Consider the following 27,006-nt stretch of genomic DNA (forward strand, 5'->3'; position numbering starts at 1 on the left):
TTAACCCCTGGTGACCTGAGCTGTGGAAATAACTCCAGGCACCCGGCCGCCTAATCCATGGCTTTTGCGTGGAGTCCTCCATCTCCACCTCCCGGAGTTATAGGATGCCACTGACCCCCCCCCCCCCTTCTTCCTGAAACCCTTGAAATCCTCGGCTCTGCGGCATTTGCCGCGATCTCTGCCCACCCCACACTCGCGTCTGAGCTTCTGGCTGAGTTTGCTGACCCAGCTTCCTGCTGGCATGGCCATGTGGCTGTCTCAAAGGGGAAACACTAAAGCAGATGAGGACCCACCATGCCAAGCAGAATCCCTTTATACCCCTGAGAACATCACCACCGCCGCCCATTCTCACAAGCACCTTCCTCTCCCTCGTGCCACACACCCCTCCCCTCCCCGCCCCCGCAACCCCCCATCGCAAGCTTGGGATGTTCAGCTCCTGAATTCTTCTCAAGCTCCTCAGGAGCCCCGGGATGGCTGTTTCTGGTCGCTGCTCTAAGCCAGTGCTACTGGCACGGCGCCTGGCACATGACAGACACTCGATGAACACGTGCTGCATGAGCGGAGAAGTGAGCCAACAGTCCCATTGTCAAATGGCAACACTGACGCTCAGAGAAGAGGAGTGATTGGCCCAAGGTCATCGGACAGACAGCCAGGACTGGGCCCGAGGGCGGCTCAGTGCCCACCGTGCCCCGCTCCGAGCACACGGCGGTGCCCTTGCTCCCGCCCGGGCCGCCCCTTACCTGAGAGCACCGTGAACACGGCCGCGAAGGCATTGAGCTTGAGCCCGTCGATGACGCTGCTGGAGTGGAAGAGCTCGAGACACATGAGGCTGAAGCCGACCACCAGCAGGAGGATGTAGAGCACCTCGGAGACCACCGACAGCCACAGGACCCCTGCGCGACAGAGCAGAGGCCGTCAGAGGAGGGCGGCAGGGCAGCCGCTGCGTGCGCACCCACCCGCGCCCTCGGTCAGGGCATCGGGCTGTTTGGAACAGACCTCAGCTGGAGGCTGTCCTGCCTAGGGTAAGACCGCCATGGCCACACATCCTCCTCGCAGACTGGCTCAGGACCCGAGCCCACGCTGGTCGGCCCGTGGCACTCTGGGTGGCGGTACTTGTGCAGGTGGCATGTGACCGATAAGGGGGCCCATTCAGAGGGGAGTGGGAGCTTCTATCCTGTGGCTATGCCCACCTGTTGGATGACGGCCGCAGGAGCCATCCTCAGCCAGGCGGGGCGGGATGAAGCCGACACTGTGTCACAGAGCAGAGCGACAGAAAGGTGACCTCCCTGGACCGGCAGCCACCAGCCCTGGGGCTTCCCTGTGGTTCAGCCGGTCAGTGTGACGTTCTCTTATCTGCAGCTACGAGCATCCCAACGCATGCACACATCGCGCCTGCCCTCGAGGGGCACCTTCATTTTCATCTGCCCTGCACAGTCCTCCACTGTTTTCTCTAAACCACCACTGCTGCTCCCGCAGCACCAACCTCACTGTTCTCCCTGGGAGCTGCCAGGGTCTGCAGTGGTTCCCCCTTTCTGGGCACAGCTGATTGGCCCAATGCGATCACATGACCAAGAGTTGGCCAATCAAAGCCCTTCTCTAGGAATTTGAGCCTAGAAACACTGAAGTAGATGGGAGGAAAGGCTCTGACAGCCTGAGCCCCTGGTTCCCGCTGGTCCTGAAGGCAGACGCACTCCTGTCCTTCCGGTGGTTTGGCTGTTCAGAGCTACGGTGCAGTCCCTGAGGCAGCACAGCTCTCTTCCCCTAAATTGGTCCAAATTGAGTTCCCATCATCTGCCTCTTAGTTTCAGGGCATCTTCTGTTTCGCCCGCCCCACATGCCCCCTTCTTCCCACACGCTTTTCAGCTGGGGAGTCCCTTCCCTCTCTCTGCCTATGCAGTTCAGTTGCAGCTGACCCACATCTGGGCTCCGTGTTTGGGTACACGGATCATACATGGCCCCTAGTCAGTGGTTCAGGAATGGTCCTCTCTATGCCGCAGTTTTTCACCTATAACACGAGGATAATAATAGCACCTATTCATAGCATTGCTCTGCTGTGAGGATTCAATCGCACAGCAGTGTAACGAGCTCATGCGTAGCACACAGTGAGAGCTGGCTGCGTGTGTGCTATTGCAGCTGTGTGGGCGGAGCACGTTGGGGACCGGGGCTCTTGAATGAGGTCAAGGCTACAGACAAGGTCAAGATGGAGAAATAAAACTGTGGGAGCAGATAAGATTCTGAGGAAAAGGGTAGAAAGTAGAAGATGGAACACATCGGTGTCACTTGCCTTCCAAACCACACTAAGCACACGGTGTGAGCAAGACGTATACCGCAGAGAAAGGACGATGGGCCAGGCTTGCCCAGCCAGGGATGGACACAGGACTCAAGTCAGTTCAACAAAACTTCCGCTGGAACCACTGAGGAAGAAACTGCTTTCCTCCACTGGTTTTGAGTCTGGGAAGATGTAAGCTTAGAATTGACCAGGCCACCAATTGGCAGATGTCAAAGAAGGTAGAGCCAAGAGATGAAGGAAGATCGTGTTCTATAATGTTGTTTGAGCCCCTAGATCCAGCCATGCCTGAAGCTGCCAGCCATCTGTTCTTTCAATATGAGGTAGAATTCTGTCACAACTAAGAGTCCTGATCTTCAGCTTTTCTGTTCTCTGGCACTTTCAAATATGGTTTCTCCCCCCTATCTCTGCGCCTTTTGCACTAGTTGTTCCTTCACCTGGAATATCCTAGAGACACTCAACATATGTGGAGCCAGCAAACAGCAATTTCAGCGCCCCTATCTGCTCCCCAAGGAAGAAGGCCGGTTCTCAAACACCAACTACCATCCCCAGCACAGCGGGGCTCTGAGAGCTTTGAAGAACTTTTTCTTTTTCCCCTCTTTTTTGTTGTTGCTATAAAAACATCACATCTCCTGGGCATCCCTGGATTTCTGTAAGAGAATAATGTGCACTTGGCAGCCGGGATGTTGTTAAAACACCCCCTGGCACCGCACACTGCAGCCTCCAGGCCCATTGCTGGCCCAAGGCCCGCCAGGCAGCAGGGAGGGAGGCAGATGTAGGGCGAGCTGGGCTGTCTCCCTCCCAGCAGCCTTCACCTCCAGCGGCTGCTGTCCCGCGGTGGGCGGAGGCAGAGGCTGCCCCTCACCTTGGCCGCTCCCTGATTCAGCCTCCTCCCCTGCACCGCCCCACGCCCCAGGTTGTGCTCTCATCTGCCCAGGTGGGCCCTGGGCCAGGCCACCCCAAGCACAGCAGGGCCCCGCTCTGCTCTTTCAGACGGGATGGGCAATGGGAAGGGTGGGGGGCTGGGGAGCTCGGGAAGTGTCTGGCTGGGGTTACACTTCTTATTCCGCCAGATTCATTTCCTTGTCTGCCCGCTGGGCTCAGAGCATCTGTCTGAGAGCTTCCGTCCACCCAGACCAAGAACACTCGTAACAATAAGCATTGCTGTTGTTCCTATGCTGATAGCAACAACAGTCCCCAAAAGGGCCCCCATTACTCGGCGTCATCATTGCCAAGTCACCCTGGACCATGTGCTCCACCCGCCCGCCCGCACCTCTCGTCCATGTTTCTCTCTGGGAGGATGGTACTTGGGCAACTGGAGTCTGTGTCCACCTTCATTCAGAGTCTCTGCAAACTTACATTTCCCTCCAGCCGCCGCCCACCAGAAGGGGCCCTGCCTTGTGCCTCTGGCTGTGACAACCCTGGGATGTGACCCAGACTGCAGACCCCCCTCCCCCACCCCTAGGGGGCAAGGCTACAGCTGCCTGGGATGTGACCCACACTGCAGACCCCCCCTGTCCCTCCCCCCCCCGCCCCCCCCCCCACCCCCGCAGGGGACAAGGCTACAGCTGCCTCCCTGGCCCTGCTGACATCGTCCCCTTACTTGCCTCCCTCTCTTCCCTGTCCTGCTTCCCAATTGCCTTACACTCTCCTGGGTCATCTTCCTTAGGAAAGACCTGCCTGAATCCTCACCTTAGGGTCTACTTCCGGGGAAGCAGACCTGAGACACTAACATTCACAGGCATTATCACCCCAATCCTCCCAACAACCTTGCAAGGTCGCGAGGTAGCACCCATTTTAAGATGAACAAACTTAGGTCCAGAGGGATTAAGCAACTGGTCTGCACAGCAAGATAGTGGTACAGACTGGATTCGAACCCAGGCCTCTCTGGGTCCAGGAGCCATCACAGGTAGAGAGCTGAGCGGGCAGGATGGAGTGGCCACTTTGTAATCACCATTCTCCAAGCCTGGGCTGGCCGCAGGGGCCCGTCGGGGTGGGGCGAAGCGTTCCCCAACCACGGCTCTCATCTGTCTGCTCTCAGCATCCCAGACAACACCCAGCCCGGGATCCCTGCAAGAGGATGGCCACCAAGTGGGGGTGGCACTCAGACGGACATGGGCACAGGCAGGACACAGGCGCTCATCGCGTACTTGCTGGGACCGTCCACTGGGCGGGAGTTGGAGGTGTGGGAGAGGATGAGATGCCTGTGAAAAGCATGTGGAGCAAAAAGAGAGGGAGGTGGGGGTCCACGGGGCATCAGTAATCCAGGGAGGGGCAGTGACACCGTGGGGTCCCCCACCCCTGGCCACAGCGCTTCACCAAGCACATTGCCACCTGCCAATACCTGCCAATACCTGAGGGCTTGCCAGCCTCCTGAGCCCACCCCCACCTCCACCCACCTTTGCAGCAGGCTGGGCACCCCTGCCCATCACCCCCCTCCAATGCCTGGCGATCAGGTGAGTACTACCCTGTGGGCAACGCTGGGAGGGAGGTGCTATCTACATGGTGTTAAATGTGTTAAACCACAGCGTTAAATTGTCTGAATCAAAGAGTGAATTTTTAAATTATTAACACCTCAATCAAGAGTCTCTATTTGATGCGAATGTGTCCTTAACACCTTTCCCACACTTGTTAATTGTTCAAAACAAGGAGCGAGCTCAGAAGCCTCAGCAGTTTCTGGGCAGACTGCAGATTTGGAGAACGTCTGACAGTTACTTCTGATGATCCGCCCCCTCCCCACCCCCACCGCACCCCACGGCTCCCAGTTCCCGGCTCCCAGCTCCTGAGTGGTCTTGAGCCACTTCTCTGCCAGTGGCTCCTCCTCCTGCCAGGACCTCCGCCCCGAGGTCCACAGCTCCAGGCCCTGGAACACTGTCCCGCCCTGTGCCCCCTCCTGCCCAAGGCTGAGGCGGCTCCCCTCTGTCCAGCCTTGGGGGCCTCATCTCTGGGCCCTGCCCGCCTCTGTGAGTCCTTTCATTACAGTGCTTTCGTTCGAACCATTTGGGCAAATCGGCTCCCTTCAGAGACCGTCCCTGACACACCATTTTCACGGCGAAGGATTACGGAGAGTAGGGACCTAAGCCAGGGTCTCCACACGGCTGCCTGACCAGGGCAGCAGCGCTGGGGAACTTTGGATGCAAATTCTCGGGCCTCACCCCAAACTCACTGAGTCAGACACTCTGAGAGGGGCCCTCTGCACTTTCACGGGCCCCCGTGACGCTGATGCACACCCCAACGTGAGCACCACTGATCCAAACAAAGTCCCCGTTAAACGCACGGATGAGAGAGGGCGTTGACCCGGGGGAAATGCGAGACGCTGGGTACAGTGCCTGGCGAATAGAGAGCAGATGGTGGGGAGGGACAGGTTGTGTGGGCCTGGCTACGATGAAGGCTCGCTCTTGTTCGTGCCATGCAACGCCAAGGAGGTCGTGGGACCGTGGGCGCAGCCTCGGTGGGGCCCGCGGGGCTTGCCCTGGAGACGCGGGAAAGGCTCACCCATCTCGGTGCTGACTGCTGCCAGCCTCGGAAGCCCGCACTAACGGCTGGATTTGTGGCTGAGAACGGAGCAGAAGCGAAATGATTTCTCATCAGGTGCGGGCCTGCGGGGTGACAGCTAATCCTGTTAGCTGCGCTCTTTGCCTTTTTACGAAACAGCTTTGTGACTCCGACGCTGACCCTCCATGGATGGAACCGATAGGTTTGCAAGAACGGCTTCCCTTCGATTTCCCTGGCCGGGTCCCACCCTCACTAAGACAGCCCAGAGCCAGCGCCCTGGCCGCCGGGAAGTCCCACGTGAGAAGCTTGTCTGGGATGCGTGACCTCGGCTGGGGCCTCGCCCTCTGTCTCTCGGCTTCTCACTTGGAAACTGGGCGTAATAGACTTGTCACGAGGATTCAGTGGATAAGAGCTATAAGTCATACAAGCCTGACACTGGGAAAATATTCAAGGAAGCTAAGTATTACTGCCACTTTCTAATAAGTATGATTATTAGCAACTATAATAATTGTAAGAGGCCCTGGGGCATCGAGGTGAAGAGGACAGCCCTGAGCTGGGCCGTGGCTGCCTCGCTCCGTCCGTCACTCGCTGGGAGCCGGGGCGAGCTCGATGCTCCCACTGAACCTGTGTCCTCGCTTGTAAATGGGGGGTGCGGTGCCCACTTCCTGGACTGTCGTGAGGATCAATTGAGTCCACCGATGAGTAAAGCTCTTAGGGCAGAGCCTGGCACGTAGCCAATGCGACAGAAGCGTTAGCTGGCACTATTACTGCGTCGTTGTTATTCCCATGGAACGTAGCGGAGGAGGCAGCCCAAGACCAGCGCATCTCAGCCGCTGGACAAATAAAACCCTCACAGGAGCGGAGGGAGTTGTTGCAAAACTGGATGAAATCTCCAGACACAACGACATTTCAAGAGAAAACATCCCCCCCGCCCCCCGCCTCCCTGAAGCCCATCAGTTTAATATGTCAAATCAATAAGTCATGGCAGATGGCCGCGGGCTGTGGGCTTGGTGACACGCTCCCTGAATCCCAGCATGTGACATCATGTAAATGACGCGGCCGGACTCTGAGGGTGGCAGCTGCTGTTTGTGAAATGTCAACACTGGGGCTCAGAGGCAGGGCTGCAGGGGGTGGGAGGGGGAGGCCAGAGGCCTCGGAGACCCGCAGGGAGGGACTTTGGGGTCACTGAGCCCCAGTCCCCCACCTGCAGATGAGAAATTAGCCCAGAGAGGAGCGAGGGCGTGCCTATCACAAAGCAGGTGGGAGCAAGCCGGGTGGGGAGCAGGTCTCCCACCTCCCGGCTGCTTGACGTAGCGTGACTGGGAGCGGGTGACCATCAGGGGCACGGGACGGAGGCCTGGGCGAAGGGCTGCCTGGGGGAGGAGCTGCACCGCACGTCCGCAGCCCGAGGTCCAGCCCGGGGCTGTGGGGCCTCTGGAAGGCTCCCGTGCCTCAGTTTCCCTCCCAGTAGGACAAGTAGATTCCCAAACGAGCTGCCAACAGGCTGAATCCAGCCCTCAAAATGTCTTGTGTGGCCCACACGGTATTTTAAAAATATCTGAATTCATTACCAACATTTAAAAATAGGAGACTTCACATAAAAATACAGATTTCTGGATTCGTTTGCAAAACGGGTGGTTGCAGCATCCACACACGATGGCTGTGGGGCTGCGCTGGGGCTGCCACACAGACCGCCTGCCCCCCACCCTCTCCTGGGTCCCGCCTAGCTCTCATGAGCACCGAGCCTGCAGTCCCCACAGATGAGTCCACCTGAGACTCCAGGGCATTTCGATCCCTGGCACTGCGGCGACGCAGCATTTAAGACCCTGTAGGGCCCTCCCTCTGTCTACATGTAAGTGAACTATCCAGCCAACTCCCGGGTGTGCAGCTGGCTCAAACCCCACGCCACCCCACACAGGAGGGTGCCAGCTTTCAAAGAGTCAGATTAGAAGGAAAGACATTCGGCTCTAAAAATATGCCCAGACTGACTTAGCTGAGCCAAGCTCAGGGGTGTGAGAGCTGCTCCCAAGTCATCTCGGCCGTCCCAGCCCCACATCCTTCCCGCGAAGGCCTGAGGGGCCTGTGGGGAGCCCAGGTCACTGGAACCCCCCTTCAATGACGGAACCTCTTGGTCTTTGACTGGAGGTCACGCGGAGGCCCCCAGGGACCACGCTCGTGGGACGCGTGGAAACAGTGGGAATGGGCGCATTGCAATGCCCATCGGTGCTGCTCTCAGGGGACTTTCCTAGAGCCAGAGCCTCGCCACTCACAGCGGGTCCACCGACCAGCAGCAGCAGCCCCTGGGAGCCGAACCCAGACCCACGGACTCAAGCTCTGCCTTTTAACCAGCTCCCCAGTCGACCCCGATGCACAGTCAGCTGTGGAGAGCACGCCCTAGAGCAGCGGTTCTCAACCTGTGGGTCGCAACCCCTTTGGCGGTCGAACGACCCTTTCACAGGGGTCGCCTAAGACCATCCTGCATAGCAGATATTTACATTACGATTCATAACAGTAGCAACATTACAGTTATGAAGTAGTAACGAAAATAATTTCATGGTTGGGTCACAACATGAGGAACTGTATTTAAAGGGCCAGAAGGTTGAGAACCCCAGCCCTAGAGGGTGAAGTTCAAGGGCCTTTGTGTGGCTTTCCATGCCCTTGACATGCCCAGTCACCCTGTCCACCTGCGCCCCAGCACCGGCTGCTTGTTGAACACCCCACACCCTCCTGTGCCTCCAGCAGGCCCAGCCCTGGGAGTGCAGTCCCTTCTGGGGCCGAATAATCGCCTGCAAAGGTACCCATGCCCCACCCCCAGAACGTCCACATCCAAAAGTCTTTGACACGGCAAAGGGGCCTTGCAGGTGTGACTGTGACCATGAGATAGAGTCGTCATCCTGGATTCTTCGATGGACTCGGTGTAATCACAAGGTCCTGAGAGGGAGGCCAGAGGGTCAGAGTCAGGAATAGGAGAGGTGACGACGGAAGCGGAGGTCAGAGTGGCCTGGGATGAGCCCAGGGATGCAGGCGGCCTCTAGAAGCTGGCAAAGGCGAGGACATAGGCTCTCCCAGAGCCTCCAGAAAGGGGGGCACTCCTGCCAGCACTGATGTTAGCCCCATCAGGCTCCTTTCCGAATTCCGATCCCCAGAACTGTGAGACGATAAATCTGTGTCGTGTTAAGTCACGTTGGTGCTAATTTGTCTCAGCAGCAATAAAAAACGAATACACTGCCTTTCTTCACTTAAGATCGCCTCCTCCAGGAAGCCTCCCCTGACCACCCCAGCCCCTGCCGTGGCCCAAGACAGACCTCACCAAAGAGGGAAGCTTCTCCCCCACTTCCCGGGAGATGCCCACTGAGGTGGAAGAGCCTGGACTTGGGGTCAAGGGGCCTGGATTTGACTGGACTCATCGCTACTCTCTCTGTGTGTCAGACTCTTTGGCTATAAAATGAAGTTAACACGGCCAATCTCACGCATTTTCTGGGAAAGTTAAATGAGATCATGGCTGCAACCCCCCTAGGGTAGGCCCTGGATATGGATCCTCTGTAAATGTTGGTGTAGCAAGCTGGCATGCTGGGCCCAGAAAAGCGAGTCCTTCTCCTTCGTCCTCACGAAGGAACGAGCCAGTTTACCATTGGAACAGATCTGATGATACCTTATTGCCCCAGCATTCCACACGGCTCCAGTCCCTGCCAATTTAGAAGTGTCTCCGGCAGGCATGCCCTTTAGAAATGGCTTCGCGGAATCCGGGGACAGTCGCTGAGCCGTTGAGATGTGTCATGGGGACCTTGGCCATCAGCATCACACTACAGTGATCTTTCTCTTCAGGCTGGGGCCTGGGGAGGAGGCTGGTGGGGTGGGGGGAGAAGAGCATAGACGCCCAAGTTTGAGCTCTGGCCCCACCTCAACCCCATCATCCAGGAAAGCCCTCAGGCCTCTCTGGGCCTCCCTTCCCGTCTCCCTTCCCCAGGTTGCTGCGCAGCAAAGGAAACAGGACAGGGAGGTCGGAAGTTGCAAACTGGGCTGAAAACACATTTTTGATTTTTTTTTTGTTCAATTTTCTGGTTTTTGTATGTTTGTTTGCTTTCTTTCTCTGTCTCTGCCTCTCTCTGTGTGTCTCTCTGCTTCTCTGTCTTCTCTTTCTCCCTGGGTAGAGGTAGTATTTTTAAAATTTTGAATGAGATGCCAACATTTAAAAATGGGAAAAATCACATGAAAGTCTAGATTATTTTGCAAATCTGGCAGGCGGGTCACATGCCCACATGGAGGCAAAGGCTGGAGCCGATTGCCGTAGCCAGCTTGGCTTAGTGCAGTGGTCGGCAAACTGCGGCTCGGCAAACCGCAGCCCGCGAGCCACATGAGGCTCTTTGGCCCCTTGAGTGTGGCTCTTCCACAAAATACCGACTTCTGCGCATGGGCCACGAAGTTTCAATCGCATTGTACATGTGCGCCCGCACGTGGTATTTTGTGGAAGAGCCACACTCAAGGGGCCAAAGAGTCGCATGTGGCTCGCGAGTTTGCCGACCACAGGCTCAGTGGATAGAGCGTCAGCCTGTGGACTGAAGGGTCCCAGGTTCGATTCCGGCCAAGGGCACATGCCTGGGTTGCGGCTCCATCCCCAGTGGGGGGTGTGCAGGAGGCAGCCGATCAATGATTCTCTCTCATCATTGATGTTTCTATCTCTCTCCTTCTCTCTTCCTCTCTGAAATCAATAAAGAAATTCTTTTTTAAAAAAAAAGGCTGGAGCTGAGGGTGCTGCTCCCTGTGGGTGAGCAGGTGCTGGAGCTGAGGGTGCTGCTCCCTGCCGGTGGGCAGGTGCTGTCCAGTTTCCCCAGGCCCCACCCTTCCCTGTGGTTCCCTCCCTGGAGGCTGAGGGCCACAGTCCGTGGACCACCCCGGAGTGCAGCAGGGCCCTGCACAGTGACCGCTGGCCGGAAGCAGTGAGAGGGGACAAAGAGCCGAGTGGGGCACAGTCAGGGGTCAGCGATGAACAGGGCTCAGGAGTGGTCGGCACGGGTGCCAGGAAAGGCATTGCTTCAGAAGGGCCTCCCGGACACCCACTGGTTCCCACTCCAGCCCCCAGGCCAGGAGAGTGGTCCCCTCTAAAACATGTCGGTGAACACGGGTACTGGTCACTGCAGGGGAGAAGAGGACACACCTGCCTGCGGTGAGGTGGCATTGTGCCCGGGGGTAAGGGCATGGCCTAGGGAGCCAGACCACCGACAGGCAAACCCCAGCTCTGCTGCTGAATTGCTGTGCGGCCTTGGGCCAGTTACTTCACCTCTCTGAGCCTGTCTCCTCATCTGCCTCAGAGGGTGGTTGTGAGGATGAATTAAATGAGATATGTAAGGTGGCATAACCCAGGCTCAGCTCATGACAGGCCTCGGTGCAGGCTAGCTGCCTCCCTCTAACAGGGGAGAGCATGAGGCTTGTCTGCCTCAAGCCTGACAGAGCCAGGCTGAGTGGGTGTGGGAAGACCTGTCCAGCTGGGTGACCCGGATTCAACATTTGTCCAGGACCCCGAGACCAGGCATGCTCTTGCCCACTGTTGACTCCGGGGTCCCCTGCGGCCCCAATGGCATTCCAGCTTTCCCGCCCCGATCCTGGCCTCTACAGAAACTGTCCCTCCTCCCTGAAACCTGAGAATCAGCAGTCATTGCCCCAAACCGATATCCCAACCCCAGATGCTCTGCCAGCTGCTATGGGGTGCACAGGGGAACAGGAACCCCAGGTTTAACTTGAGGGGTGAGACACACCCAGTAACGCCGACCGTGTCCCCCAAGCAGAGCCAAACACCACGCTGGGCCCTTGCAAACAGAAACTCCGTCCATCTCCACAACAACCCACGACTTTCGTGCTCTTATCAGCGCCAGGTTATGATGAGAGGTGCAAAGAGGTGAAGTACCCAGGCAAGCCCCAGCTACTAAGTGGCACAGCGGCATGACGGGCCAGGATGGTGAGGAGCTGGCGGTGCAGGCCCCGCACGCTGGCCATGAGAACCACGGGCCCCAGGCCTTGGAGGGCAGCTCAGGCGTGGGTGCTGAGGGAGGGAGGAGGGAGGGTAGCAGTTTGGGAGTTCGGTGACCTGGATTCGTTCGGTGACTCACTCACCAACACAATTTCACTGTGGAGGGACCAGGGGAGACAAGAGCAGGGTTCTGGAGCTAAACAGAATGGGTTCAAATCCCACCTTCCACCCACCAGCTGTGTGCCTTGGCGAGTTGTTTCAATCCTGCCGGGCCTCAGTGTCCGCATCTGTACAATGGACATCCAGCAATGCCCAGCTCAGGCTGTAGTGAGGATTCACGACCTGGTGCACAGCCGGGCCCGCAGGTGTGGCCGGTCACCTCCACATTGTGCCGCTCTGCACCGGAGCGGGGCGGGGGGGGTGGGGGGGGAGCTGCGAGGAAAGGCTGCCCCCTCGTGCACGTGCATGGGGGGCGGCGGGGGGGCCAGGAGCCACCCTCGAGCCCTGATGGCTGCACCAGCAAGAGGTTCTGGAGGAGCTGCTGCCTCCAGCGGGTCTTGAAGGACAGGAGGGGTCGCCGAAAGGCAAACCAAACCTGGGAGCAGGAGTTAGGACACACAAGTGGTGGCCACAGAGGCCAAGTGGTGAAAGGCCAGAGCTGGGCAGAGGAGGCCACGCCATCTTGAGGGCAATGGGGGGAGGGGGGTATAGGAGCCTCCTGCAGGGGAGTGGTCAGATCTGGGGGTCCAAAAGCTCATGCCGGTTCCACGCAGGGGGCGGAGGGAGGAGTGAGCCTGGAGGCAGTGCTGGCCCACGGGGACCACTGTGGGGGCCCTGCAGGCAATGGTGGGCTGTGCCCAAGGCAGCAGCACGGGAATAAATGGAGTTGACACTCTGCTTCCGTGTCAGGGAGACAACAGGGTGTGGTGGTAACTGCAGCATCTGGAGGGCCCGCGTCCCAGGCAAAGGGTTTCAAAAGAAGCCGGAGATCCTGGTCTTTATGTGGAACCTCCTCATTTTGAAACATCAGCAATGAATTCTAATGTCTTCAAACACCACGTGAGTCAATTAAACACAGCGAGGGGGGTGGGGCCCTGGGACACCCGTGCACAATCCTTCCCAGAGCTCAAGTCCACTCATAACCGTGTCCATGCCACTTCATTTTTCAGATGGCAAAAGCTCACCCCAAGGCCCAGCCGGTGTGGCTCAGTGGTTGAGCACTGACCCAGGAACCAAGAGGTCACGGTTCTATTCCCGGCCAGGGCATATGCCCGGGTTGCAGACTCAATCCCCAGTGGGAGGGCGTCCAGGAGGCAGCCTATCAATGTGTCTCTCTCATCTATCTCTCTATCCTTCTCCCTCTTTCTCTAAGATCAATAGAAATATATTTTAAAAAAAATTCACCCCAGGGAAAGAGCAAGAACTGAACAAGGTCACACACCTTCTAGCAGCACGTTGGGCTCCAAGTTCTTAACGACCGGCTTTTCTTTAACTCCCACCAGCACAGGCTGGCCCACATAAGGGGGGAAATTCAAGTTCGTGTCAGCGTCTTTCAGGCACGGACAGAAAAAGGGGTAAGTGCTGGTGGGCAGACATCATTTGGGGCTTGTCTGCAAGGGTATACGAGGGCTATTCCAGCACCAGGACGGGCTTCCTCTGAGTAGGACATTCATCTGGGGTGGGGAGCAGGGGAATCACCTGAGTCTCTCGTGCTCTCAGATCTCTACTCGGTTACCCTAGAGCAGCGGTTATCAACCTGTGGGCCGCGACCCCTTTGGGGGTTGAACGACCCTTTCACAGGGGTCACCTAAGACCATCGGAAAACACATATATAATTCCATATTGTTTTTGTGATTAATCACTATGCTTTAATTATGTTCAATTTATAACAATGAAATTGGGGGTCACCACAACATGAGGAAGTGTATTAAAGGGTCGCGGCATTAGGAAGATTGAGAACCACTGCTCTGGAACCTTTCTCGTAGGACCCCCGCCCCCGCACCACCTCCTGGGCCACAGGGATCCTGGTTTTATCGCTCTGGCAGAAGATTCTAAAAATATCTAGACTCACCCTCTTCAGGGGGTTTATCTCTGTCCTGGGAGGCCCCACAAAGCCTCTGCCAATATAAATGGCATTTCCTTTGGTATTTTTAAAGATCAGAGGATCCATGAGCTATGCAGGCTGGAGGGGGCTGTGAGGTCAGAGCTTCCAAATGCCTCACGTTTGAGGTTATAAAAAATGTTTTTAAGGAGCCCCCAAAGGTTAGGTTTCCAGAGAACTCACAAAACAAGAAACGGACACAGTTAACATCACAGGGAAGAACAGATTCCAACCCACTAGTGATAAAATTTAAATTAAAACATCCATGGCTAGCACTTCAGCTGGTATATAGGCAAAGGTGTTTTTTTCAAATAAGAGTTTCTGAAGGGAAGTGGGTTTCCCTGCAGGAGGTCCCCACCTTCCCCCGGCCTCTCGAAGAGGGAAGGGCCACGTGACGTCCTAGCCCCCGGGATCTGAGCAGAACGACGCATCACTTTCGCGTGGACGTGTGAGGTGTGCGGCGTCTCCAGCTCTCACCCCTGCTGTGGGGAGTCTGCCAGCTACAGGTTGCGATGTTGGTGTCCATCACTGGGTCCCTCAGAGACCAAGTTAGCTTCGGCCTCCGGCCCTTTGCCCAGCTGTTCCTTCTAGAATGTTCTTTCCTCTTATCCTCACATGGCTGGCTCTTTTTCTCCATTCAGGCCTCAGCCGAAATGCCAGCTTCTCAGAGAGGAGCCAGAAAGGTCCCAATCTATCCACTAAACCAGACCCTCCCCACTCGGATAGCTTGTTTACTAATTGTCTTCCTAGCAGCTTGCCCACTTTGAAATGATCATATTCTTGGCTCAGTCTCCTCATCTGTGAAATGGGTAGTCGGCTCAAAAGTTCCTAAGGTCCTTGCTCTCCAACATGACTCCCGGGACCCTAGTAGGTACCACCCCCCTCCCCACAACTCCTGTGCCCTGGGCCAGCCCAGCATCCCTTTTGGAAATAGAACCTGCTTTGCCTTCCAGGGACCACAGCCCCCCCCCCCCCCCCCGCCCCCCGCCACTCTCAGCCCACGTGCTGGGGTATGGTGTAGCGGGGCAGACCACCCCTCCCAGTTCCAGCTGGTCTGTGACCCAGGCCACAGTCACTGGTTCAGGAGTGGACACATGACTCAAGCAGGGCCAATCAGAGCCAGCCTGGGACTTGGGGGAAGACTGTTCCCTTACCACTGGGGGTTGCTAACTGGGGAGGACGTAAGCCTACAGCCCACCTGCGAAGGGAGCCAGTACAGGAACTCCACGCGGAGACAGGGGCTGCCTCCTGAGGGCCGGGCGGACCCAGCTTGCACAACCGACTACCCCGAGTGCCTTGAGCCAGCAAGTGCCCCCTTTGGCTCGAGCCGGTCAAAATGAGTTTTCTGTGTCTTGCGGCCAAAACAGCCTTTAGCGTCCGCTGTCCCCGTAAGGCTGTCCGTCACGGCCCCCGGACTGTTTGCTTATTGGTTAGTGTCCCTGCCGGGCTCTGCTCCCCGAGGCTCTGGCAGGGCCCCGGCCTCCCTGCCCTCCGCGGCCCTGGCTGAGTGACCGAGGAGACAGCAGCTCCGGGTCCTTAATTGGGGAGCTGATCTGTCAGTCCCAGCAGCCTCAGACTGTGTGATCTGAGCAATTAACCTTTCTGCAGAGGCCAAGGCCAATTACATCCTGGGGGCCGTCTGTGACATCTGTGTGACAGAGCGAGCGCCTGCCTGGCGCCGTGCTGTTTACAGGATGAATATGGCCCCGCTGCGGCTTGGCCGGCCGATGGCCTTTCTTGTGCAGCCTCCTCCTCTCCCGTTGGGCCCCCCAGTTCATTCTCCCCAAACGTGTCCCCTGTGACCTCTGCCACCTCGCCTGCAGCTTGCCCACACCCGCCCTCGGCCCCCTGAGCGCCCTGCGCGGCAGACGGCAGACATCTGCGCCTCCGCAATAGCCCCTGCTCACACTTCGGGCTCCGCCACGTGACAGGCTGGGCCCAGTGGGGTGTTAGTGGATGGGACACAGCCCCTTACACAAGGCGGGGGCCCTCTCGCCCGCACCTCCGTGACTGCCACAAGGTCATGCCCAGGCCAGCCTGCTGAAGGGTGGGGGGCCCACCGCGCAGGGCCGAGCCCTAATCATCCAGCCTCGGCAGCGACACTCAGACGGCACCCAGTGCTTGAGCAAGCGGACCAGGGTCAGGACATCTGCCAACCTCTGCGGGAGCTCGAGCTGGCCACGCCGGCTCCCACACACCTCCGAGGGCTGTGGCTCACACGCAGCATTACTGTGGCAACAGGTAACAGGCGCATCTTCAATCCCCCAGGTCCCAGCACCTTTGCAAGTGCTCTCCTGTCTGCTTGGCGGCCAACTCCTACACATCCTTCAACACTCAGCTCAATGTTCATCCGTGAGGCCGTCAGCGACCTCCTCCAGCTCCACTCAAGGCTGGGAGCTCATTCTCTGTGCCCTTCACCACTCTGTTGGCACCGGCTGGAGTCAGACAGTGTGGCCACGTCTTGGCGCCTCGCTCGCAAGCTCGGGGGGCTTTGGGCCCAACATTGCACCTTTCTACTCTCTTTCCTCACCTGAAAGTGAGGATGACAGCAAGCCCTGCTCACAGAGAGCCCTCGGGAGGGGCTGAGCAGTGTCTGGCCGCAGTGCGCTTCCACCCAGCTGGGATCCTTCTGCTATGGTACTTACCTCATCACAGTGCAACTGTCTGCCTCCCTCAGGAGACTCGGGCCCCAGAGTCAGCATCTGCCGCTTCTTCACCACCAGCTGCCGTGCCGGCCCAGACAGGGCAGTTCTAATGGGATGGCGGAGAAGGCAGAGGAGCTGGTCCCGCCCCTGCCCTGACCCTGCTCCCCCCAGCTCCAGTCAGCTGGCAGTGCTCGTCCTCTGCAGGGCGCAAGAATAGTCCCATTTCATTGCTAAGAAAACCAAGGTTCTGAGAAGCCATGGAGCTTGCCCATGGTCACAGAGCAACTGCGTGATGTACACTCTTCCATACAGGCTGGTCCCTATTTGGGACAAAGGAGAATGTGGTGTCCAGAAGAAGCGAGTGGTTCTCTTCACTAGGAATAATGATGATAATAATAATAGCAAATATTATAAGATTACTATATTGCTGGTGCTGTTCTAATCAATTGACCTATTTCAACGGACTCAATCCTCATAAAAAGCTCTGTGAGGTGTGCACTATGATTATCCTCATTTTACAGTCAAGGCATTGAGGCACAAAGGTTCATCGTCCCGCTCCAGGTCACACAGTCGGTAACTGTCAGAGCCGGGATTTGAACAGGCTTCCTGGTGGAGCTTCCTAGGCCCTGAGGCTACTGCCCTGTTCTGGTCACAGCCTGGCTGCCCAGCACCCCCTCTAGTTGATTTTTTTTTTTTTTTAAGGAAAACAATAATTTGGGTAGGCTAGAGCAGGGGTTGGCAAACGATGGGCCAAGTCTGGCCCACTTCTTGGCTTTATAAATAAAGTTTTATTGGAACACAGCCACAATGTTTGTGTATTGTCAAAGGCTGTTTTCATACTACAATGGCAGAGCTGAGTAGCTGTAACAGAGACCATATGGCCCCAAAGCAAATATTTACTATCCAGATATTTGCTATCTGGAGCTTTTCATAAAACGTTTACCAAGCTCTAGGCTAGAGCGATGAGCCAAACTCACAGATTGAACTTAATCATTTTAATTTTTAAAACTTTTTTTTTTAATTTAAAATGAACACATGCTTATTGTGAAGAATTTTGAAAATATAGAAACATTTTTAAAATAACAATTTCTGTATATGTTCACCAGCCAGCAAAAAACCATTTGCAAAATTGGGGGGTATTTCCTTTCTTTTCTTTTTTTATTATTGTCAGTATTACAGATGTCCCCCATCCTCCCCTTTTTGCCCCCCCACCCAACTTCCTTTATTAAATGCATGTGTAAGTCCCCCCCAACCCCACCCACCACCATAAACAAGAGCGCGATGTTTATGCAATTGTGTACCCCACTGCTTTCACTTACTATCATCTCAGGAATATTTTTTTGTGTAGCTTAATTACAGTCAACTTTTGCTATTATAAGTAATGATGCGATCAGTATCCTTGTACGCACATTTTTGTTGACACTATGAAATATTATATAGTCATCCAAACTGAACTCTCGGAGGAATTTTAATGATATAGAGACTGTCATGCTGCATTATTTATAGCAGCAAAAAGACTGGGAACAACACGGTGGCCCAGCATAAGAGAACCGTTACAGAACACTGGGTGCAATTTTCGGCAGTGTTCAAGTGTGATGATCATATAAAAAAATGCCTGTCTTTCCAAGCCTCGGTTTCCTCATCTGCCAAGTGGGGCCGATGCCTCATAGAGGTGTTTTAGGAGGATTCAAGGAGGTGCTGCTTGTAAAGACTCCAGCGCAGACACGCCTGGCTGTGGGTTACATCCTCTGTGTCAGAGCTATTACTAATTAAGGTGATAACGTATACCTGGGGGCAAAGGTACATCCAGGCTGGTGGGCCAGCCCGGCATCCTGCCAGCTGTTCAGTATTTTGACGATGGCCCTTGGCCACATCCACACCTGAGAAAAACCACAAGTGACTGGAAGGGGCCCCAGCAGAGTGGCAGGCGGCACTCTTCCCGCTCAACTTCCTGGCCCTGCGATTACGGTTCCTGCGTCATTTGTGTGATAATTGAAGGGCCGTGGTCGCAAACGGGCTCTGATGAGAACCTGCCTGCAACCAAGAAGGGAGCAAATGGCTCCTGATTGCAGACACAATTAGGCCGCTACGCACAGGTACTGATCGGAGCTGAGGCCAAGCCCAGCTGAGTGGCGGGGCCACTGCTGGTGGGGCTGGAGAAGCGTCTGCCCCCAGAGGGTGTGTGTGTGTGTGTGTGTGTGAGAAACAGGAAGCAGAAGGAGGGGCAGAGAGGGGTCTGACCAGGAGGCATGCTTCCAGGAAGTCTGGTGATTTAGGGAGCGTTTGCCAGACTTCTAGTTCAGATATAAAAGAAATATTTGAAAGCGAGGAAATCCATGAAGCGCAGAGGCCCGTGGGGCCATAGATAAAGATTGGGCATACGGGGCGGGGAGTGAGCAAACAAACCGCGATGGAGAGGCAGCCCGCCTCCCGGGCGAGGGCCCAGGCATCCTCACCCCAACACGCTGCAGGAGCCGGCGCTGCTGAGCGGTGGGTGGCCGCGTGGTGAGAGGTTTGGGGTCAGCGCCGTGAATGAACCCACGAGTCTGCTCCCTCGCAGAGATGGAAAATAAACAAGCTAAGAAGTAAATGAGCTCCTTTCAGACCGTGAAACCACAGCAGTAGAGCCAGGTGGTGTGGGTTCAGATCCTGACCCTGACTCTTCCTACCTGGGACCTTGGGCAAGCCATTGCACCTCTGCTGCGAATGCTGCTGCGGCCTGCCCACCCCCTGCGCGGGGCACACCCCCTGGCGCTGCCACCGTGGGCCACTGACGGTTTACACGGCCAGTTCTGCAGAAAGCAGAGAATGGCCCTCGGTGAACGGAAGCACCAAGCCTGACAGGTTCCGTCCCTTGCCTCCAGCCCTGGGGTTCCCACCCTTTTCTTGGCCACGCCCCACCTAAGCATCTCTAAAATCCTGATGCCCGCCCCCCTTGTGACATAGAATTCTTATTATTCACAAAGTGAACTCCTATTCACATGGAGGAAGGCCATGAACTTGGTCTAAACAAGCTTCCAAAGAACATGGCATCCATGAAAGAGGAAAATAAAAGAACAAAAGGACAGTTGTACTGAGGGAGAAATCACTAAGAAATCGTTAAAAAATAATAATAATATGAAGTGATATAAAAAATAGCAAATAAAGTTTCAAAACATATACTAGAGAACTGAAATGCATAAATATGTCACAATATATATTTATAGACTGTATAGGAGGCCCCTAGAACCATTAAAGGCAAAATATTCACTGTTAATAACTTGTTCTCGAATTGCCCCCCTTAAAAGTCAAATTGTCCCCCTGTGGGGCGTGTGCCCACGTTGGGAGCCACTGCTCTAGCCCTGGGCAGCCAACGAGAGAAGAGGCCCCCAACCTCTGGCTGAGGGTGGGGCCAGCTCTGGGTGCAATTCACGCTCCAGCGCTCCCCCCAGGGTCCGCTGAGGCCAGTCCCTCAGAGACCACATCCTTAGACCTTCCCTGCCACCTCTGGCTCCCGAAAGTATTACCCCAAAAGATTAATCTCATGGGATTGTTGTTGAAGATTAAATAAGTTAATATATTTCCTCTCCCCCCCCCCCCCCACCCTGCCGCTGTATTGAGAAAAGGTGTCTAAGAGGCCACATCAGTGAAGAGTGTCCAGGGAAGGTGTCTATGAGGGAGTCACATCAGAGCTAAATCCCGAGGGGTGGGAAGGTGTCAGCCAGCGAGGGGCTGGGTGAAGAGAAACGCACGCCCAGTAGGCGGAGTAGCAAGTAGAGTGTTTTTGAAGGATTCGAAGATGAACCTGACCTCAGGGGCTCAAATCCTGGAGAGGCGGCGAGCCTGGCATCGGTACTCTGCGATCTAGAAAGTACCGTGTGCTTTCTAGACGGACGGGACAGGGAAAGCTGGGGGGCTTGGGGAGGGAGCTGCCGGCCCTTAGAGAACGCCAGGGATGTAGATATGGAGAGAGAGAGGGTGTTCCAGGTAGAGGGAACAGAATGAGCAAAGGCACAGAGGTGGGGAAGGATGAGTTGTTGAGGGCAATTTAAAAGTCCAATTAACCGAGAGCACAGGATGCCTTCGTCGGAGGCCAGAGAGAGAAAGTGGAGACAGATTGTAAGAAACCGTGGGTGCCAGGGGAGAATTGAATATTTCTCCCAAGGCAGCAGAGAGCTATTCACAAAGTTTTGAAGAGATGCATTTTAAACCATCTGTTGGCTGCATATTGAATATAAAATTTATATCAGCCACCTTTTAGTTATCAGGGATAGAAAATACAACCCAAACAGGCTGAAACAGAAGAGTAATTTTTATCAGCCGAAAAAAAGTGTAAAGGCAGGTCCAGCTCCAGGAACTGCCTGATTCAGGACCTGGTCATCTGGCTGCAGGCTCCACCTTCCACACTGTGGCCCGAGTCCCAGGCCCCATGCCGTGGTCAGAAGGCTGCTGGCAGCGAGCCGGCTGTCAGGGGGAGAAGTCCCTGATTTGTGGCAAATACTTCAGCTGTGTCTGACTCTGAGCTGTGTGGCATCCCAGAATGTCAGGCTGCGAAGACGTGCAGACTCAGCTCTCGCGGCCGTAGTAGCAGCGCCAGCACGCCTCGGCCTACATCCTACCACCCTCGAGTCCATGGCACATCCCCTCTGTGGGGGTTGCAGCACACCTTTCGTTGCATCTCAACCTCGGCGTGGTCATAGATCCGTCTCTTGCCCTATCGCCTTGGCCAGGGGACTACGATGGCGTAGACTGGGTCTCATGCTCTGCCCTCAGCCCCAAAGCACATGGCCTGACCATAGGAAGGAATTGGTGACCCCCCTCCAACCCCCACTCCCACTATAAGAAAAGAACTGGATGTGGTTCCCAGGAGAAGGGATGCTGGGTGGGAGGTAAAAGCAACAGACTGTGAGAATCGAGTGAGAAAATGTCCATGAAAACTCTTCGTCAAGTGGGAGGCGCTGTAGCGGCTCCCTAACTGGCGGGACATTTTTATTGGTTTGGTGCTCCAGCTGCCGCCACATCTGACTTAAAGTCCCATAAAACGCGATAGGAGACACCTCCGGGAACACGTGGGCAGGAGATGAATGCCTCGCAACTCCCTCTCCTTCACCCGCGGCAGACATTGCTAATTGATCACGGCACTCTCCCGCAGAGCCGGGCGACGCTCACAATCCTTCTCCACAAAGCTGTCCGGGCGGACATCCAGGCAAACAGAGAGGGGATAAAGGACTGAACTGGTCCAATTCCATCACGAGCCAGGGTAGAGACAGGCCCAGGGAGGATACAACCAGGCCCTTCACTGAACACGTTATCAGCAGAGCTTCCAACTTTTTAAAAAACATTTTTTATTGATTTTAGAGAATTGATTTTAAAGAGAGGGGGAGAGAGATCGAAACATCAATGAGAGAGAAACATCAACATCAATCGGCTGCCTCCTGCACGCCCCCTCCTGGGGACCAAGCCTGCAACCCAGGCATATGACCTGACCCAGAATATAATTGTGAACTCCCGGTTCATAAGTCAATGCTCAACCACCGAGCCACACCAGCCGGGCCAGACCTTCCAACTCTTAATTGAACCTGGTAACATCCAGATGACTCATGGAGGGATGAGTCAGGAGCAAAGAAGGCTCAAAGGTGTGGAATGCTCTAAAGTGGTGGTGGCTCCCACTGCTGTTAGAATAAACTCCAAATTCCCTACTATGGCCTTCAAGGCTTCCATACCTGGCCTCTGCCGTACTCTCTGGCTTCACCCCCTACCACTCTCCCCTCCTCCTCTGTACGCCATCCATTCTGCCTTTCTGTTCCTCAACACATGCCAACCCCCATCACTGTTTTTGCAGGATCTCCCCAAGGGGAACCAAAGACATTTACCAGCAGCTCCAGCCCCCATCTCACTGGCTACTCGAACCCAGTACCCACCAGGGCAGCCAAGAGGATGGGAACTCTGAGTAGCCTGGCCTGGATCCTGTGCCCACCCCTGGATGCAGAGCCAGCCTCATCCTGACCACACAGACGGAGTGCGGGAGGGGCGGTCGCCATGGAGAGACCACAGTGATGAAGGAAGGGGAATGACACGGTACACTCAGGTTGGTAACTGGGGCTCACATCACCTGGTTTTCTCCTGGAAGGAGGAACATGGGAGACGGGACGTTTACATGCTTACCCCCGGCCGGGGCAGTTGGTGGGAGTGACATCCCCTACACCGAAAGGTCTCGGATTTGATTCCCAGTCAGGGCGCATGCTCAGGCTTTGAGTTCGATCCCATCAGAGTGTGTATGGGAGACAACTGATCAATGTTTCTCTCTCTCTCCCTCTCCCTCTCCTTCCCTCTCTCTCTAAAATAATAAAAACATATTTTATAACAAAAAATGCTAATCTCCTTCCCAGGACCAAGAACAAAGGGTGCAGAGGGGAGGGGGTTTATCCCACATCTCCGGATAAGGGTCATCCGACCCTTGACAAATGGCCTGCCCAGAGAGGCTGAAACGGGGAGAGATGGAGGAATCTTGACTGGGAAGAAGGTACCTCTTATGATGTAGTCAAATGCCCCCCTTTGAGGCATCCTTGAGACCCCACATCGCCGTTGTCTTCAAGGGACCAAAAAAAATAAGTCTCTGTCATAGTTTAAGCTGCCCCCCGCCCCCCACCCCACCCCACCCCCGTCAAGTGCTGCATAGCCAGCACTCCCAGCCAGGCTCCTGGGGCAGCCAGGCTCGGTGGTGTCAAGATCAATTAGCAATGTCTGCCGTGGGCGGAGGAGTGGGGACCGGTGCCTGTCTGCTGTGTACGTGCTGACCCGAGTCTACGGACTTTCTTGGACTCTAGTACGGCCACCTGAGCCAAAAAGACTCCCACCTGGAGCCGAGCTGTCAGCGCAGGAGGCTGACGTGAAGGAAGTGAGCAGCAGGACTCAGTCCTCATTTAATAGGTGTGAAGCGCTTCCAGGAGACTTCAGGGCAGGCACCACCTCCCCGGGAGCTGCGGCGCTTTCTGTCCACCCGCTGCACAGCCCTTTCTTTTATCATCTCTCCTGCCGCAAGTGTTTCCCGTTTGTTATCTGATCTTGCAAAACAGGAATGAGGCGTGATGTGTTTTGCTCAGGAAAATGCAGAGCAGCCCAAGGAGCGTGGGCTGGCCACTGGGAACAGCCGCCATGCGGGGCGGCCGCTGTTCCTCACCGCACGCTCTGTCACCCTCCCTGCGGCAGCCTGCGGGAGCCCTGCGAAGGGCTGAAAGGCCCTCGGGGAACCTGTAATTAAATCCCAGGAGATTGCCACTTCTGCTGGCGAGGGGAGGGAAGAGCAAGGCACAGCGTGAGTGTCCAGACAGGGCTGCACAGAGACAAGCAGCCGGCGACAGAGGCGGCCTGGGCTGCAGGGGCCCAGGGCAGACCACGTGGGGAGCTGGGATATGTTTAGTCGCAGGGAATGCGGGCCGGAGGGAAGCGGGTGATTTCTGGCCGGGCCCAGGCTAAGAAGGACTGGAAACTTCTACATTCTGTCGAATGGAAAGAAGTCAGCTCAGGTCCCTACCCATTCTCCAATTCTATTTCCCATCCATCTACCTGGTGAGAAGCACTGGCTGTGACCAGCGCCTTGGATTTATTCAGAGCATAAATCCAATTGTATCAGCCCCCACCCCACCCCACCCCCCACCCCCCCCGCTCCCAGCCCAGGCCTGCTGGTCAGCTGATATGCACCAGTACAGCCATTCTGGTGGTCCACAGGCAGACTGGGCAAAAGTAGGTTTATATATAGTTGTATGGAAAACAATACCATAACCAATAAATAATAACACAAGAATAAAGTCTGCTTCCCGTACTCACAACTGTGAGTCTGGTTTTGCCCACCCCTGGTATTGAAATACTTTCATATCACCTCATACCGACAGATGTTGCTATTGCAAGCACCCCCCTCTCCCCCTCTCTGGTCCCCCCTCCCACCCACGAGCTGCTCCCACCTCTCCAGGACCTTCCAAGACTTGCTGCAGCTCCATGGGCAGCGTCTGCCCTTAAGGGTGGTGCCTGTATATCTTTCTTCTTTAAAGTCCACAGCCTTTCATCTGGCACATCCTTTTCAACTCTCATTCCTACTAACGTTTCCAGTCCTCACCTCCCACAGCGCAACCACCGCGAACCCCAGTGCTGGAGTACGAGGCAGCTCTCCCCGCCTGCCTCTCCCACCCCCTCGTCTTTCCTCCAAACCTCCTACCCGTCCTTCACACGCCTTTTCAGTCATGGCCCAGGTTACATAACTGGGCTCCCTGCCCACTCAGGGAGGTGGCTTGATAGCCTGGGTATAACCAGGTCTCTGCCTTGGTTTCTTTTCCAAGTTCCTGTTTTGAGGGGGACTCTGCCTCGACCATATCTGACACCCACCATTTTTGGCAGCAGCTAGAGACAGGGCGGGAGACCGAGGCCGCAGGCTGTCACAGTGTCTAATGTCAAGCCAACCCCCAAAGACCACCAGGAAGAACGTCCCGGGCCTTCCCCCAGCATACTGTGTCCTCTCGCCAGCCATACCAACGAACAGACATGCTAAACAAATTCATCAACATCCTGTTTATTTGCCCGTGTGGTAGCCATGCCCACACACGTCTCCTTTATTCGCCGTCCACCCCGCTACCCTGGAAATGCCATATTTTTCTCCCCTGCACCACCCTAGCTCCTCCATCTCTCTTGTGGCCACAAGAATGTCAAAACCGCAGTTTCCACCTCTTTATCACTCCTGCGTCTCCAAGTGCCTAGCTGCGCAAGGTATTTGTCTAATTCCATTGATCCGATGTATTATATTTCTCCCCGCAAAACATAACTGCAAGATATTTCCCAACATGGATGGCCTTATCATTATACTTTTTCTGTCACATAGCTATAACCGAATACATCTTATATACTTATTACTTAACCTAACAAGTTTCCATACTCAGTTACAATAGACTGGCCCCGGTCGATATTACCAATTGCCTCTAGAGGAAGATGGAATTCTCTGATGCGGATGCTGACTCCCTCCCACCTCCTTCCCCTTTGTTCACTAGGCATTTTGCTTTCTCTGACCCCAGCTTTCAGCACTGCCCGCTGGACAGCTCCCCAGCAACATTTGCCACAGGGTTTGCGTCCAATGGTGGATGGCACTCAATGCTACACACCAGCCTTCTTCTCCCCAAACACAGACAGAGGCATCCCATGTTGATACTCACAAACCCCTTCTCCCCCCGCATCCTAACAGCTGCTTCAAGATATCATCACTTAATCATAATGTCGAGATATACAGATTTGCCCAATTGAACCCGTATTTACTGGCTGGGTAAAGCCGGGTGTTGGGAGCTGGGCTGAACAAGATCACCTGCTTTTCTCTGTTGCCCCTGGCCAGCGTCCAGCCTCTACGTACCACTCTGCACACCACAGCCATCTGAGCAACAATGCCTCTGTCCCTGTGCCCCATGAGGCTCCAGACACCCCCCTCCCCCCCCCGCCCCACACACACAGGATGTGGACCCTCTCACCCCCACATCCCAGACACACTCTGCCAATGCTGTGCCCTATCGCAAAGGGGGAGATTGCACCAGAAATCCAGGGTACACGGTGTGCCACAGAAAGTGCCAAAAGACCGACTGCAAACAGTACTGTGGGAGCCATGCTTAGGGACACTGAGAGGGAGTGTACATGGTGATTAGGAGCACAAGCTCTGGACCCGGCTGCCTGTGTCCAAATGTTGGCTCCCCCACGTACTAGCTCTGTGACCTTGTGCAAGTTACCTAACTTCTCTGGGCCTCAGCCTCTGCAAATGGGGATAATAATACCTTCCTCAGAGGGTTTGTGAGGATTAACTCAGCTTAATAGGTATATTTACATATTTAAAACTTATAAATGTAATATTTATATTAATAAAGCACTTAAATTAGTAAGAGTAAAATTACATGCATACAAATATACAGTTGGTTGAGCACTGTTCCAATATGCCAAGGTAGAGGGTTGGATCCCCAGTCAGAGCACATACAAGGAGCAACCAATGAATGAATAAATAAGTGGAACAACAAATCAATATTTCCCTCTCTCTCTCTCTCTCTCTCTCTCCCTTCCTCTCTCTCTAAAAATCAATAAAAAAACTTTTTTAAGTTTACTACCCTAATAAAGCTATCATTTTTTAAATTATTATCTTCTGATCTTTTTTTCATTTGCATACATTTTTACATCATGCTGGACTACCATTTTGTGTCTTGAGTTTTTGCGTACATGTTATAAACGTTGCCTGGTGTGACTATATGGACTTAGAGTTCCTTTTTAATGGCTGTACAAATATGCCAGTGAGAACACAGACCCGAATGGACTCAGCTATGTGTCTGCAAAAAAACAGGAAGCCCTGATTCAACACCTTAAACACCTAAGGAATTTTCTTACTTCACATGAAAGAAACAGGAAACCAAGCACCCCTGGGGTTGATTAATTCAGCGGCTCAACAGTATCATCAGTAAGTCCTCTCCATACCTGTGCTCTGCCACCCTGCAGGTGATGGACGACGGGTGGTCCTGACTGT

General features: G+C 55.0%; 1 protein-coding gene across 3 annotated transcripts in view; it reads right to left on the reverse strand.

Moving 5' to 3' along the window:
- GSG1L (GSG1 like) overlaps positions 1-27,006 on the reverse strand; it is a 181,580-nt gene that overhangs the window by 73,434 nt on the left and 81,140 nt on the right. For 2 of the 3 annotated variants that reach the window (XM_070411636.1, XM_070411637.1), the window contains exon 3: positions 741-893. In XM_070411636.1, the coding sequence (XP_070267737.1) occupies positions 741-893 (153 nt within the window). Of the gene's footprint in view, positions 1-740; positions 894-24,433; positions 24,480-27,006 lie in introns of those variants that run through there. The other variant, XM_070411638.1, reaches the window with a different exon arrangement.

Source organism: Myotis yumanensis, unplaced genomic scaffold (genome assembly GCF_028538775.1).
Source record: "Myotis yumanensis isolate MYYU_CA2020_CCGP unplaced genomic scaffold, mMyoYum1.0.hap1 SCAF_4, whole genome shotgun sequence".
Lineage (NCBI taxonomy): Eukaryota > Metazoa > Chordata > Mammalia > Chiroptera > Vespertilionidae > Myotis > Myotis yumanensis.